A 16,556-nucleotide genomic window follows, 5' to 3' on the forward strand; every position below is an offset into this window, starting at 1 on the left:
GGGGACACATCTTAGCCTCCCGTCTCTTCTGCAGGCGCTTGCATAGGACTTTACATCTAAGTCATTAAACTCAGATGCTCATAAACAGCCTAGTGAAGAGAACCCAAAGGTAAATGCATCTTGGATCATTTCAGAGACCTGGAACATCTCTCATAGGATGTTTTCCAAGTTTTTCTCTTACACTTTAGTTTAAAACTAAAGGAGAAGTAGTAGCAAGACAGAAGTTTATTTTTTAAAACAAGGGTAAGAAGACAGTTCCATAAGATGGCAAAAATCACGTGGCTAGTCTTAGATTCGAGTAGCCAACAACTGCACAAACCACTTCTTTAACTTCTTTCCCATTTGACCACACACCTCGGTCAGGGTCTAAGGGTCCCTGGATGGATTCAGACCCATCTCTCGGCTTCTCTTTACCTCAGATCCACTCACAGGTAGAGCATGGATGCCAATCAGATAACGATATAACATACTTTGAATTTCTCAGAAGCTTGGTACAATGTGAATGCGAGATACTCTTTTTCTTTTTAACAGTTAATTAAAGGTAATCATTTCCAGAACTGATTTCCCTTTATGCATTAAACACACGTTGGGAGCAATTCGTATGGCTTCTGTCAGTTCAGATTAAACATTTCTACTAGAATTCATGACACATTCATGAAAAAACAACTCTGAGCTATGGCTATAGTGTGTGAGTGTTTTTACCTTTCCAGAATAGCATATTACTAGACGGGCTTATTTGGCCACTTAAAGAGTACTGAAGTCCAAGCAGGAGTTAGAAGTGGTTTCCTTAATTAATTGCATTTATAAAATATTTGCACTCAATAGAGTCACCCCATAAGCCAACCTAATTAAAACTCCCTGATCACTTAAATTTTAAAATTATGAAACAGAAAAAACCTCATCACTCAATCAGCAGAGTTTTCACTAGGGAAAGAGCTGACTGACTCTCCACCTAGACCCTGCAGAGATTCCTGAAATGTGAAGCTGCTGTTAGTTTCGATTTCAGATATCCTGAGAATAACACGAACAGATGGACAATTAGAGTGACTCCGGTTTGCAACAGAAAAGGTACAAACAGAAGCTTTCTTACCTCTCCCCTGAGTAGGCCCAAGCTAATATCTTGCACGGCAGTGGTCCTCTTGAAGAAGCCTCTGTAAGCCTTACTGAGGTTATACAACACAAGAATGTCTCCACTAGCTCTGCCTTCCAACTCCCTCACTTGCTCTTTTTCAACATCTACGTCCTTGGAAGATGTGACTGTGCCTCAAATGGCAGAGTGGCCCCGGGGAGGGTAAGTCAGAGTTAATTCACACCTGGGAAATGGACCGGAAGAATCTAGAGGGAGAGAAAGGGCAGAGGTCATCTGAACAGAAGACGTGGTCCCCAGAGTCTGTGGTACCAGCTCTGGCCCACGCATCCGAGTTCTGCATCCCGTTGGCCGGATACTATCAGGGGTCAACATTCATCCTCTAATGCAAAAGAAATGTACATCAACCTAAAAGACAGTGACATGGATGGACACCAAACTCAAACTACTTTTCAATTTTACGAGCAATAAAGTCATGCCAGACTTTTGTGCTAGAGGACAAGTAATTTATCGCAAAGTTATAAGAAATCAACTTTGGGCTTCCCTGGTGGCGCAGTGGCTGAGAGTCCGCCTGCCAATGCAGGGGACACGGGTTCGTGCCCCAGTCCGGGAGGATCCCACATGCCGTGGAGCGGCTGGGCCCGTGAGCCATGGCCACTGAGTCTGTGCGTCCGGAGCCTGTGCTCTGCAACGGGAGAGGCCACGACAGTGAGAGGTCCGTGTACCGCAAAAAAAAAAAAAAAAAAAAAAAAAATTCAACTTTGACCACTTTTAGCAAACAGGCCCTTTAATAAAGTAGATTACCCACAAAAGTCCCCAAACACTACAGGTCCATAGGACGTGGTGGATGCTGTAGAAGGATGCACAGCAAGCACTCAGCAGACACCTGTCAGATGAACATAAAGTGAAATTTCACCTCCGATTTGGTGACTCAAAATCTGAACTAGCTCACTTTCCAATCTTCCTTACGATTTTCTTTCTGGTGCATTTTAGCTTTCAAGTAAATCTCAATTTCTTCAAACTGTAATATGCCAATATTTTAATAACTAAATGAGTACAGACAGTGAGATAGTGTTGTACCAACATCAATTTCCTGGTTTTATCAATGTAATATTGTGATGTACTGTATTATTACATTATCACAGTATCACTGGGAGGTTACATAGGCTCTCTCCGTACTAATCTTGCTATTTCTTGTGAGCTTTAAACTATTTTAAAATTAAAAGGTATTAAAAATAAAATAAAATATCCACGGCCAGATCCCAGTGGCCCCAGCTCCTTTCCCTGTATTATTTTTTCCATACCTGAAATCACCACTGGACAAATATATAATTTTTCAAGACCCAACATAGATGATGAGAAAATATAGCTACTCAGGAGTATGTGTTATATGATATAATTTACATAATATTCAAAAGGCTGAAAAATGATTCAGTGGTGATAAAAATAACAGCACTTATCTACAGAGTGGGAATTGACTGGCAGGGGATTGTGGAGGGCTTCTGAGCTGCTGATGCTTCTGTCTGGGAGAAGAGAACACAGGTGTGTTCAGTTTATGAAGATTCACTGAATTTTACACTTTTCTTCCTGACTGTTGCCCCCCCTTTCCCAGGTGAGGGTGCGTCCCTGGGCCTTTCAGCCTGGCCTGGCTGTCCAGAGGTCATCTCTCCCTGTACCAGGACATGGTGCCATCTTACCCCTCCCTGTTTCTGAGATGCATCAGTTAATTCTCTCCTCATTAGCATCACCTGCTCCCTGGTCTTGTCCCCAGAGGGCGTCTGCCCCCAGGGTTCGGGGTCCAGATGCGTATTGGTTACATCTCAAGTGGCTCTGGTGGATGGGGGGCACTGAGCAAGGTCACTGCTTGTCAACCTCCTCACAGCAACACACATGCAGTTCATCCCCCGGCACTGAGAAATGGGTCACTTGGCCATCTTCCAACTGCCCATCATGAAAAATGGCATCTGTGTTACAAAGGAAGGGTCCTGACAGGCGCTGGTGTAGCGGGACTTTGCAGGGATTCGGTGCAGCTGATGTATCTGAAGGGAGACACTGCCCTGGGCTGTGTGGCTGCTCGGACCCAGCCAGGGCCTGGGGTACAGAGAGCAGAGTCCAGCTCCAGACCAGAGAGAGAACAAACAGGAACCCCCCAAAGCCCACCCAAACTGACTCGGGTGTGGCCAGAGCTCAGGTTCTGATGGAGACCCAGATCTGAGCAGACAACATGGCGGCAGCAGAACTGCAGGACGGGGACAGGTGTCAGGCAGGGAAGGGCACCAGGCAGGTGGTGGACACGCCGCTTGGGAGGGGACACAGGAAGCGTCTGTGTAGATACAGAGAGGGCAGGGTCTTCCTATTCTTTCCATGATTTGACTACGACCGTGTAAAACAGTTCCCGCGTGAAGGAACGCAGTCAAGCAGAGGAGAGTAACAGACAAACACTGTAAAACCACACTGGCACAAATGGCACTGATTTGAAATGATGCCGTTTGCAGCAACATGGACGGACCCAGAGCTTCTCATACTGAGTGAAGGAAGTCAGACAGAGACAAATACCATATGCTATCGCTTATATGTGCAATCGAAAAAGAGGCTACAGATGAACTTATCTGCAAAACTGAAATCAAGTCACAGATGTAGAAAACAAATGTATGGTTACTGGGGGGTAAGGGGGAGCGGGATAAATTGGGAGATTGGGACTGACATATACACATTACTATAGATAAAACAGATAACTAATAAGGACCTACTGTAGAGCACAGGGAACTCTACTCAGTACTCCGTAACGACCTACATGGGAAAAACAAATCTAAAAAAGAGTGGATACATGTATATGTAAACTGATTCACTTTGCTGTTCACCTGAAACTAACACAACATTGTAAATCCACCACACTCCAATAAAAATTAAAAACAACAAAACAATAACAACGAAAATCACAGACGGCCCTGATGGAGAAAACAGGCTGTACTGGAAACACGGGGAGGACGTCAAGCCTGGCCTGGGAGATGGGAGGGGCACGAGAAGGGTCCTGGAGGCGGGGCAGTCAGTCCTGGCAAAGGACCAGGTCAGGCAGGGGACCAGACGCCAACGTCAGGGGGTGGGGGCAGAGGGGGCACCCCATGCAGCATCCCTGGGCGTGAGGCGCCGGACTGGAGGGGCCTGGCTGAGAACCGTGGACCTATCTTTCAGCCAATGAGTAGTGACCTGGTTAGATCTGGATCTTAAAAACACATGAATTTGGTCAGATCATTATTGTGACAGTTGTCCATAAAGGAGTGACAGACAACTAATGACGAAATTACATGAAATGTCTGGACTCTGTAACCTTCACATTGACAAAGAACAGCAAATATTGACTATTTACTGTGGATAACAAGGATGTTATTCTTTTAAAATAAAATTTATTTATTGGGCTTCCCTGGTGGCGCAGTGGTTGAGAGTCCGCCTGCCGATGCAGGGGACACGGGTTCGTGCCCCGGTCCGGGAAGATCCCACATGCCGCGGAGCGGCTGGGCCCGTGAGCCATGGCTGCTGAGCCTGTGCATCCGGAGCCTGTGCTCCGCAACGGGAGAGGCCACAACAGTGAGCGGTCCGCGTACTGCAAACAAACAAAGAAAAAAAGATTTACTTTATTTATTTTTGGCTGTGTTGGGTCTTCATTGCTGCATGTGGGCTTTCTCTAGTTGCTACGAGCGGGTGCCACTCTTCATTGAAGCATGCAGGCCTCTCATTGCAGTGGCTTCTCTTGTTGTGGAGCACAGGTTCTAGGCGCACGGGCTTCAGTAGTTGTGGCATGCCTGGTCAGTAGTCGTGACTCACAGGCTGTACAGCACAGGCACAGTAGTTGTGGTGAACGGGCTTAGTTGCTCTGCGGCATGTGGGATCTTCCCAGAACAGGACTCGAACCCGTGTCCCCTGCACTGGCAGGCGGATTCTTAACCACTGCGCCACCAGGGGGGGAGCCCTGAGGACGTTTTTCTAAAACATGGTTTCACTTATACTTTACCAAGTAAAGGTAATACCGGAAGTCTTGAAAGAAAGATCTTTCAGTGCTGCAGGAGGGTGGGACACCCTGAAATCTGCTGGAGGGGATTCTACAGAACAGGGTTCACTACAGATCAAACTAGTGAGGGCCAATTTCTGAGCCAATTACGCTTGAAAGGCACACAGAATTCTATTTCAAACTCAGTCGGTATTGGAAATCTACAGATTCCAGAGGGATTGTGGCCAATTCTAGAGTTTTGTGATGTGTATTCAAAATGGTTCTCCACTTGAGCAGATTAAAGGGGTTATAAAGGAGGTACTTCGATGAAGTGACTGAGACAGGGAAATCCTGTAAGGAAATCACCACAAAATGCTAACAGTGTGTCTATAATCTTTAATAGATTCTCCTGTGATATGGCCCTAAGTAGTGATTTCTCCAGAAAGGATCCCTTTCTTGGAAAGAGCAAGTCCACAGATTCAGGCCACAAGGATTACGGAGGGAGAGACACGCATTGTGGACCCTACACAGGAAAGCACATTCCTTCCTTAATATTTAAAATACGTTATCTGGCAGTATTTCAGACCTCCTTGCAAAAGCACCTGAAACCCTATCGAGGATACAGGAAGGTGGGTGTAAGGATGCTGTGTGGCACGGGTACACACACATGCGTGTGGACAGCCCACATATGCACGTATACCCCTTGGGCTTTCATCCTCAGCTAAAAAACAGGAGAACGTTATTAGCATCAGTAATTAAATAATATTAAATAAATAAGAAGAATATGATAAGCACTAGTAACAACAGGATCTGGCAAAGGGCAAGTGGTTATCGGCACTGGATTTCCATACATTCCTGCTTTTAGGAGTTGATGCTATTTCACCATAAAAGTAAATTATGTTACGACATCAACCAAATTCACCTTAGATGCTACCATCAAAATAAGAGGAAAACTGAGCAATATTAAAGGAGAAAATTCATTGGGGCAATTGAAAAACTGGATCGATTATCTCACAGTTTGACACCTTGCTCTTGACATTCTCCTTCCTAATGTCGGTCATTCACTAATAAAAAAACAAATAAACAAAAACAAAGCAAACAAAAAAACCCATAAAATCCTAACTAACAGAAGTGTGTATGACACTGATCAGAACATTTCTTGTCTTGCAGCCTCCAGGCTGGAATTGCCATCAAGGACGAGCCCCGAGGGACATACCTGGGCCACTGCCAGAGGTCCCCATGCAACAGGACCCTCAGGAGGAGAAGGACCATCCCTTGTACCGCCAGCTGCACAGAGATCCAGCCCAGGAAGCTCATCTCGAAGGGGCTCACATACGAATCGATGCCGACGTTGTGGGTCAGGTTGTACCTGGTCTGATTGCAACAAGAGTTCTATCAGCCCTTGACCCAGGCAGAATTGAGGGAAAATAGTGAAGACCCACTTGAGGACGTCACAGATGTTCTGCAAATTCTGTGCAATGAAAGAGAAAGCAAATGAAGAGCTCTTTGTAGAGAAAGATTATAAAACTGTCAATTATATATCTCATACTGAGTAATGTCCAGTTCTCCCTTATCACGCAAATCTACAGCTGTCCACAATGAGTAGTCTCAACTAGTGTGATCTGGGGACAATAGAAAATTCAGTGAAAACTTTTAGGGGTATGTATTGTTATTATATTATAGTTTATTGTCTTCTGTGTATAGACATGGGAAAACCATGAAAGGTTCATTTAATTTTCCCTTAGTTCTGGTCTTCACTAACTACCACTATTTGCAGATTTCATCCAGTCCTAAAGGAACTTATTAATCCCACTTTTCACAAAACTATGTCCCTGGATCAAATAATGTAGGACATGAAAGATTTTTGTCTTCCTAGTTATAAGATGGAAATAGGAGACTATTACAGCTTTTAAGTCAGGATCTTACAGTTCAGGAAATAATTAATAATGAGGACTCAGATCTGACTGTAAGGGATTCACACTGGTGTCTATTCCCATGTGAACAAAGCTGTTCTAATGCATGACACTCAGCAAATAATCTACACGCGTGATGGGCGTGGCTACACAAATTCACAGAACAGCAATTTATGAGTGTCTAATTCACGATATGTGGCGACTGATCAAGTAGAGAAATAAATGACTGAAACTATGAGTTTTTCATCTACCTGCATCGCCCTCCCGTCAAAAGACAGCCTCAGCGGTGGGAGAGAGAGATGCTCCACATCCTGAGTTAGACCCCAAAATGCCTTTTCTGTACACATCAGCTTAGAAACTGTGATTTGGTAAAAAGTAAAATGCTCATATTAATGTTTTTATACACAATGGTTAATACCAGTTACACTGGCATTTGATACTGATCTGAAAATCTAGTCACCTTTCTTGGCCTATTCCATGATTTCTTAAGAATATATTGCCCCTTGAACTTACAAAGGAATATTTGAAATCACCCATTTATCACGTTGAGTTTTTTAAGCAAACTATATCAAAATAAAGAGCAAAGGAAAAGAAAGACCTTAGTAACAGCAACGAAATGCCTTTTATTATCTGTTAACAGTGGAGTTTGACCCATGTTTTGCAAACAACTTCCTGCTTGCTGATTTCTCTCCAGGTGAGCGATGCTACTTATAACAGGAGGAGACAAAACCTCCTACTCACCTGAGCCTTAGAATCTCAAGATTCCTGACCCTTCTCTTCTGTGTGTGACCCGTCCCCTGGGACGGGGAGTGTCTCCCTTGAGCCTGTCTTCCTCCCGCTTTAGTTCATGACCAGGATCCACGTCATATCTGAGCTCCGGTGGGGACGAGGGAAACCGTGTCCCGCCTCCTCCAATTTCAATGTTCTCCTCAAGCTAAAGCCAGCGACTCATTCTGCTAGCTGCTATTTAAGGGCTAGAGACACTAATACAGATTAGGGTCAAGAATAGATTTATAAAAATCACCAAAATAAATTGTTTCCCTGGATGCATAATGAATGTTTACAGAGCTCAGTGCTTCTGTACAAACGTGAGGCACAACAGCAGCAAATAAAATGAGCCGTCGCTGCAGAGCTGACCAAGTCCCGGCGCGTCCGGGCACCACGAAGGGAGCCCGTCCTGATGGAACAGACCTCAGTCCCGGACTCACCAGACACTGACCAGCGGCCCATCCTCCAGAACTGGGAGGCCGGGCCTTTCCCAGGCTGTTTCCTCAGCCCCTGAGTCGATCCAGCCCCAGCAGTAGAGACGAACAGGATCCACATGGACAGCAGGGGTCAGGAGAGACCCGTGTGGTCAGAGCCAAGAAAGAAAGCAGGAAAGAAAAGGATGGAAATCCGGGGCAGAGGAGGGTGCAAACTGTGCAGTTCATTCCCACAGGCAGCTCAGGGGAGGCTGAGCCAGACGCAAGATGAATTAAAGCAGACACGACCCCGGCAGGCCTCACGGGGAGGAGCCGGAAGGACAAGAGCGGGGGGTCAGCAGAGCTGGGTTCCACTGGACCTGGACGCCTGCTGGGATGACACCCGAAAGGGGCCTCCCGATGCAAACGGCCTGCTGGAGGGGCTCCCTGAGAGAGGTCCTGACTCACCGGGAGTAATGTTCCTCGACTAGGAGTCCAGTCTCTTGGAGATCTCTGCTCCAACACCCTGAAAGCAGCAAATCTAAACATGCCCGGGGGCTCAGAGGGCAGAATCGCCCGGACAATCCAGACCTGTTGTGGTCTGAGAGTGTGGTCTGCACGGGGGCCAATCCTGGCCCGGAGCAGCTGACCCCGAATAGAGGAATGTCTGACCCCTGCGCCCCTGATGCCAGCACAGGACATGCTCCACACACGCAGCCACTCTTCCAACCATCGATGGGCAATTCACCCGCAAAGAGGGATGCACTGTGAACGCGCGGCTCAGCCCACCCTCCACTCACAAAGCGGGGGCACAAACTGCTCATCTTGTGTCTGCTGCTGCAAGCCTGGCTCTGGGCTTATCAGGGCACAGGGGTTTCTGTGAAGCAGAGTCAGTGTCTCTTTCTGGAGGTAAAGACAGTGGAGACCAGCACGTCTGTGCTGAGTTCCAGCTGGAAAAGCAACAGTAGTCTAGGCGTGAGTCCCAGAGCCTGTGGGAGGTCACTGACCTGAGCCTTGGAGACAAAGGCCAACAGTCAGGGCATGATGGTCAGCAGCATGGTGCAGAGGCTGAGGAGGAAGTTCAGGGAGATGTAGGGGATGAAAGCCACGTCCGAACTGAAGAAGATTCTGGAGATGAGATACATCCATGGAAGAATCGCGCATCTGAAATGACAAGTGAAAAGTCGTGTTCCTTGTCCTGTAACACTTACTTCTATACAGACTGATTTAAAGATGAGATTTTGCTGGTCTGGTTATTTTTCCTCCCTTAGTGAACAGAAGCACTTTTTACTTAATAAATCCGGCAGTTATTTCCTGAAGACAAAGCACATTTTCCGTAATATACAGGCAGAGCCCTGGGCAGGGTCCAACCCGGGCTAGGACGTGCGACCTGGAGAAAGCCCCAGTGTCTCCTCCCACACAGGGCAGGCCTGGCCTCCCTTTCTGCTCGTAGCCTTCTCAGCAGAGCAGGGATACACCTGTTTTTCAGAGAACATAAAATCATTAAAGCTACCAAGGGTGGGAAGCTCTATATAAAAAGAGGACGTACCATAGAACTAGAAAGCTTCCTTTCCAGGGTGCCCTGTGCATGGGCTCCACGCCGTATGCCTCCAGGGTGTTCCCTGACCCTACAGCCCTGAAGGCAGGTGCAATGGCCCCATTTCACAGATAGGACATGGGATGGACGTGGCTAAGACACCTGACCGAGGACCCACGGCCGAGAAGCAGGAGCTGAAGGCGGGGGTGATTTGTGTGTGAACCTGAAGCCAGGGCATGAGGGCTGGACACGAGAAGCAGCCCCCGGAAGTTTCAGATGACCTCACGCTCTAAGAAGACACCCCAAATGGCCCTCTAATGAAAACACCTCTTCCTTCTCCAGAGCCAGGGCTCATTCACGGCTGACTCACCTCAGGCTCCTCTGTGACCCCCACCCTGCCCCGCCCCAGGAAAGGAAGCTGCAAGTACCAGCAGAAGACTCACTTACCTTATTGTCTTTATTTTTATTCTTTCATGCAGCATTCTTCCCACTTTCATGGAAAGGAACAGTCAACAAAAGTTTATCAATTGAAAATATATTAGGTTGTTATAAGAACCATGATTATATATGTACACATTTATGAATACAGCCTGCTTTATTGACAGAATGTATGAAACAGCTGAAGTCGCTGACTTTAAGTCACGACCTTTCTCTGAAGACCCCATGTGCTCCCATGTGCTCTCTGCACACTCAATGTAAACCCGTCACCATTTTCTCATAGTGGTTTCACTTGAAATACCTCCGTAGCTTCTAAATGCCTGAGGTTTCCTTAAGAAGTTAACTAGCTCTGAAAAGCATGAGGCTTCAAAATGATGCTAGGCCCTCGAGATAACTTCTGATTTGAGTACAGTTCCTTTTCCACATGAAATCTATGGTATTAGTCTCTGGGTCAAAAGATACACCCTCGTATTTCAGAAAATAGGATATATATATGTGTAATAGTATACATAAAATCATACAGTTATCAACAGCAGTCTGCTTCATAATTCAGGTGTGAAGAAAATGGTTTTTGGGCATACAAGGTAGAGGTGAGTGCTTTAATGCAACTGCTTTTAAATATCAATGCTTGGTTCAAATAAACATATTGGTGGCTCCAGTCTTCCTGCTTTTTTCTCTTCAAGGAAAGAATTAAATTGGCTTAAAGTGCATAATTTATTTTTTGGTAAAACATATGGTAGCTTCAAGCAACCGCCGTTCTTTTACTAAACTATGATATCATTTTAACAATTAAACCTGGAGGGTGGCAGCCCGCTCATAACTACTCTGCCGTTTATGGGGTTTTCCTCCCTCTGAAACCGGTCCCACCTCCACATTGCAGGATTTTCCAGACATGAATCAGGATTCTGTGACCTCATCTTCATCATCCTTTAGTACTAAATGTGCACCAAGTATGCGGTTAAGGTTCCCATTTTTTATATAAGACAGATTCTCTTTTCTGTCTGAGATTTTCAGGTGTTATTTTTTTCTCTTTTGATGCGAATTGTCCTCCCTTTCCAGCTTGAATACCAAATTTTCCTCCACAGAGAGAAAGGAAAAAAAGAAAAGATAAAGGAAAATTGTAACTGGGCACTTTGTCCTATTATGTCTTGTGAGAGTCTATTCATTTACACATTCCCCAATTTTTCCAGATTCCAGACAAACAGCCCCATTTAATGCCTGACCGTGTTTTTGGTCTCAGCTTATTCTGGGATGCAGCCTTTCTGCGATGGTTCTGGGGCTGAGCTCCTCGTGGGGACAGGACTGCGAGCCGACACTCTCATCCACTGGGGCCCCAAGGGTCCCTCCTCTTGCTGGGGTTCACCGTGTCAGGTTGTGTGCAGACCTGGCCTCCAGTGGAGGAAGGACCACCCTTTAAACCTGAACTAGCCCCTGGGGGGTCACCCTGAGCATCCGGTCGGCTCCCGCCTTGCTCTCGTCCACTGGAACTGGCCTGGGGCACCTTCCAGTTCCTCTAGGCCCCTCTCACCTAAGACCCCTCCACCTGAGGTGGCCACCATGTTGGGCCATGAATGTAACTCTAGAGACCTGTGAGTCCCCTGAACTTGTTTAAAAAGTGCTGTAATCATGAATGTGGACAGAATTCTAGCTTAATTCAGATTCTTAAAGGAAGCAAAGCAAACAAGCAAAACAAGATTAAGGAAAATTCCTAAAAACACGTTTTTTTAAGAGCATCTCACCATGTGACTTTGTCTGAGTTTCACCTTAATTTTTGAAATCTGCTCTCTAAAGTTCAAAAATAATTTACAGTAAAACATATTTTACTCACACTATAAGGAACCATGACCACACTATGCATTCAACCGGATCAATAAACTGAAATCAAATCATTTCTTTAGAACCAGGAGCGCACGTACATAGATCGTTATATACAGAAACTTAAATTTCCAGCTGAGGATAGAAACATGTCTCTACTATAGGCATGCTTTAGAGCTTAAGACATAATATCCTCTAAATATTAAACTAATTCTTATAGTAACAATAACAGCTAAAAGTAATTTAATGGGAACCCTTGCCGGCCACTGTAGAGGAGGTTTATGTGAATGACCTAATATCATCTTCACAGAAACAGAATTGTATTCTACACGGAAGAAAGTGAGGCTTAGAGAGAGAAATGAACACTTCCAAGGTCACAGAGTTAGTGGCAATGTCAGTATTCCTAAAAAGGTTTCTCTGTCTCTCCCTTTGCACCCCATCTATCCATCCACCCATCCATGTATCTATTTATCCAATAATGATATAATTGGTCCCTAATTAGATGCTTTGAATAAGTCTGGATCACTGATACAACTGTCATCTATGTAGAAATCATTTTACTTGTAATCTTTGGCTTAGAAAAAAGCAGAATGTTCTGTTTAAAATATATATATTAGCCTTAAATTAAAATAAATCAGCACTTTAATTATTTTCCCTACTATTAACAAGTATCTCTCACATACTTAGCCTAGATCTATAGCCAAATATACATGACCTGTAAGAGAGGATGACATAATGCTTTCCTGGTACCCGGCAGGTATAATCTGGGGACTGCTAGCAACGATCGTTTTTAGTTTGTCCAAACGAGAAATTTGAAAAATGACTTCTCTGGTTTTGCTACTTTTCCTGCAAGAAAAGAAAAGTGATAGAAGTTAGACAAAACATTTCCAAACTACTAATGTCAGGAGAGAGAAAAATACAGCAGGCATAGAGCTTCACGGGCTCCCCAAGGACAGTTTTGGAGCTGAGTAACACACACCGAGCCAGAGCCAAAGCCGCTGCCATCACCCACCCCTCGAGCAGGGGCCCCGGGCGTCCCGCTCAGGCTTGTCAGCTCCAAGCTACAGGAAGAAGCAGCATAATTGCTTGGAAAGAGAGAAAACCACGAAGCCAACAGCAGGTTCAAAGCCGCCCCAGGGGTTCTGTCCTTCAGAAAACACACCATAATTCTGCAGCTGCACTTCTCATCACATACCCAAAAAGTGCCAGCAGGAGGGCCGTGGCTGCCAGGTTCTCCTGGAAAGTGAAAGCCATTAACTGGAAGGCGAGGATCACAGTGACACACAGGCAGAGAGAAACCAAGGAAAAGAGCTGAGAAAATCAAGGGAAGAGGCCTGTTACATCAGGAGCTTGGATACCACCACCTCCTGACCCTCCGGCTCTCAGGTCAGCTCCAGCTTAGGTCTGTGTCCCGTGTGGCCCGGCACACGGTCTGCAGCAGTGGACTTGGGGGCCTGGAGAGTCCCCTTCCAGATCCTTGTAAAACAAGGTCATTAAGATGGGCTCGGATCCCACAGGGCTGGTGTCCTCGCGACAAGAGGAGGTGAGAACACAGGGTGAGGACACGGAGGAGGCGGCCGTCCACGTGCCCAGGACGGAGGCCTCAGAGCACCAGCCCTGCCACACCTGGATCCGGGCCTTCCAGCCTCCAGAAGGCGATTAGATAAATGTCTGTGGTCTGTGCCTCCCCGCGAGCCGGGGGGCCACTAACACAGCCGCCCACACCCACCTCCCACGGGGAAGGGGCGGGAATCCAGCCCCCTCCCAGGACACACAGCTTCTTCCCACACTCAGCACCAAGGGCAGACCCCCTGCCCGGCAGCCAGCACCTCCCCACCGCGGGCTGACCAACCCCGGCCTCCCCTGGGGACTTGCTCACCAGCCCCCCTTCTCTGGCTGCAGGGCCCCTCCCCAGCTTTGCTCTGAAGTCACCCTCGATCCCATGACGCTCTTTCATTCTCTTGATAAACCTAGTCACAGGCCAATTGCATCTCGTGTATTTACTTATTTTTACTTGGTTATTTGTTTTGTGCTTCCACTCATAAGGACACAAGTTCCTCAAGATGGAGACCCTCTCTGCTTTGTTCATGGCTTTGTCCCCAAGACCTCAGACACATCTTGACCCAGAGCACAGCCTCGAAAACATCCGTTAAATGAGTGATGGAATAGGCGGTGAATGACTGGATGAAGGTGGGAAAACCAAGAAGAAAATAGTCCTCCCTGACCTTCAGCCAACAGCACATGTCACAGGGTAAAGAGGAGGCACATTGAGTGGGAGGGATAAAGGGTAATTGACTAAGGCCTGCGGTAAGGAGGGGAGACTCTGGGGGCCGCTGCCTGCTCTTATTCTCCCCTGGTGCATCCTCCCCCTCGCCTCCAGGGAAGCGGTGGTCACTGCACACCTTTAAACGGAAGGCATGGAAGTGGGCCGCGCTGAGATGACCCTGAACCAGGACTGCACGGCTGGCACTGCCCAGCCCACTCTAGACCCTCTGGACACACGACCTTGGAGGAGTCTCTCCCCGCCCTGTGCTTCCATGTCCTGGCCCCATGGGGCTCAGCCTGTAGGAGGATATGGCCTGGCTCCCAGGCAGCCATCTGAGGAGGGCGCTGCTTACTTAGAAGGAATGGATGAGGTCATCCACTCCTTATCCGCGTTAGAATATGAGCTTCTCAGAACCTGCCATCGTGTTAGGAAACGCATGCCACGTAAGGACATGGCTGTGGTCCCCTGCACCGCAGTTATTTTAATTAACTGTTGTTTCTCCTACAAATCAGCTTTCAGAGTCACTGTGTCTGTCAGGCTCTCCTGAGTTACCCTGATTTGAATGGCTTTCTCTTCCTACTCTCGCTTCTTTAATCCTCAGTGCAAACAAGGCTCCTGCAGGAAGGCACCCCGGCTACTTTGATTGGGGTGCATTTCCTTCTCTTTGGGGTTCTCACAATACCCTACATTTCCACTTACTGGGTCAATTGCTACTCTGGGTTTTAACTGTCTTCTTGCTAGTTTTACCTCTTATGCGGCTCCGTGAGTCTCTCACGGGTGGGAATTACATCTTTTGTCTCGGTATCTGCGCAGGCCAATAGCTTCCCAGATCCCAGGTGAGACCCCGCAGCCCCTTCTCGGGAGCAAGCCCACATGAAGGGTGCAGAGAAGCAAAGGGGACATAACGTGAAGCACACGTCCAGGAAACCACCCTGCTTCTATGGATTGCGTGGGGCGGCCACACACCCACACACACACAGGTATATGCACACACACGTCCCCCGGGTGCAGGGACACAGAGGGACACGGCCCCGAGTCCTACCATGTCACCCAGGAAGATCGTGAGCCAGTACGTCCTGCAGCCCAGGCCACTCATGTGCTGCAGTCTTGTGGCCCCAGTCACCCTGTCCTGCACACGGAGCCACCAATGGACGCAGACAGGATGGAGAATCCAAGCACAATGCACAGGGTGATGCCGCACTGGCGGATGCTCTCCAGGTGGCAGGCAGAGCAGAACGGCCATCAGAGGCTGGTGGGGACCCATCAGTGATGAGGGTCACAGCGGCCAGAACCATTACTTAGATGCAAACTATTATATACAGGATGGATAAACAACAGGGTCCTACTGTAGAGCACAGGGAACTACATTCAATATCCTGTGATAAACCAAAATGGAAAAGAATATGAAAAAGAATATGTATATGTATAACTATACTTCAGTAAAGTCTAAAAAAAAAGAATCTTTCATTCACTTTGAAAAAATGTTGAAAAAAATAGATCAGGCATCCTTTCTCTACTGACTTATAAGAAGGTTTCATGATATCAAGAAAATTAGCTGCAGTCAGATGCGTCGTAATTATTTTTCTGTTTCTCCCTTCATTTCTTAAAGTTTATTTTTCGAAACAGAATTAATTTCCATTTATAGATTTATATTTATATAAATTATATAACACATTCTTTACTTTCACTTTATAGGCTTGACATAGAAAACTTTCAGTTAGCCAAAATTACAAAAATATTCAGAGTTTTTCTTCCATTCTCTTAATGCTTTACCTTTAACTGTTTGTTCCATGTTGATTTTTTTAACATCTTTATTGGAGTATAATTGCTTTACAATGCTGTGTTAGTTTCTGCTGTATAACAAAGTGAATCAGCTACACATATAACATATATCCCTGTATACCCTCCCTCTTGCATCTCCCTCCCATCCTCCCTATCCCACCCCTCTAGGTGGTCACAAAGCACCGAGCTGATCTCCCTGTGCTATGTGGCTGCTTCCCACTAGCTCTCTATTTTACATTTGGTGGTGAGTATATGTCGATGTTACTCTCTCACTTCATCCCAGCTTATCCTTCCCCCTCTCCGTGTCCTCAAGTCCATTCTCTACGTCTCCGTCTTTATTCCTGTCCTGCCCTTAGGTTTTTCAGAACCATTTTGTTGTTGTTCTTGTTGCTTTTAGATTCCATATATATGTGTTAGCATGCAGTATTTGTTTTTCTCTTTCTGACTTACTTCACTCTGTATGACAGACTCTAGGTCCACCCACCTCACTACAAATAACTCAATTTCCTTTCTTTTTATGGCTGAGTAATATTCCATTGTATATATGTGCCA

At 46.4% G+C, this 16,556-nt stretch overlaps 1 protein-coding gene across 1 annotated transcript in view; it reads right to left on the reverse strand.

Annotated features, from left to right (window-relative positions):
• The window catches only part of LOC309810772 (ATP-binding cassette sub-family A member 13-like), a gene marked incomplete at both ends in the record, with an annotated part of 199,753 nt that overhangs the window by 75,860 nt on the left and 107,337 nt on the right, over positions 1–16,556 (reverse strand). The window contains 9 exon segments of the mRNA XM_082632984.1: positions 1,091–1,264; positions 1,268–1,313; positions 6,289–6,458; positions 6,460–6,543; positions 9,174–9,200; positions 9,204–9,330; positions 13,152–13,267; positions 15,265–15,359; positions 15,362–15,441. Coding sequence (XP_082489110.1) covers positions 1,091–1,264; positions 1,268–1,313; positions 6,289–6,458; positions 6,460–6,543; positions 9,174–9,200; positions 9,204–9,330; positions 13,152–13,267; positions 15,265–15,359; positions 15,362–15,441 — 919 coding nt within the window.

The sequence above is a fragment of the Mesoplodon mirus genome (genome assembly GCF_964341445.2).
Source record: "Mesoplodon mirus genome assembly, chromosome: 9".
In the NCBI taxonomy this organism is placed as follows: domain Eukaryota; kingdom Metazoa; phylum Chordata; class Mammalia; order Artiodactyla; family Ziphiidae; genus Mesoplodon; species Mesoplodon mirus.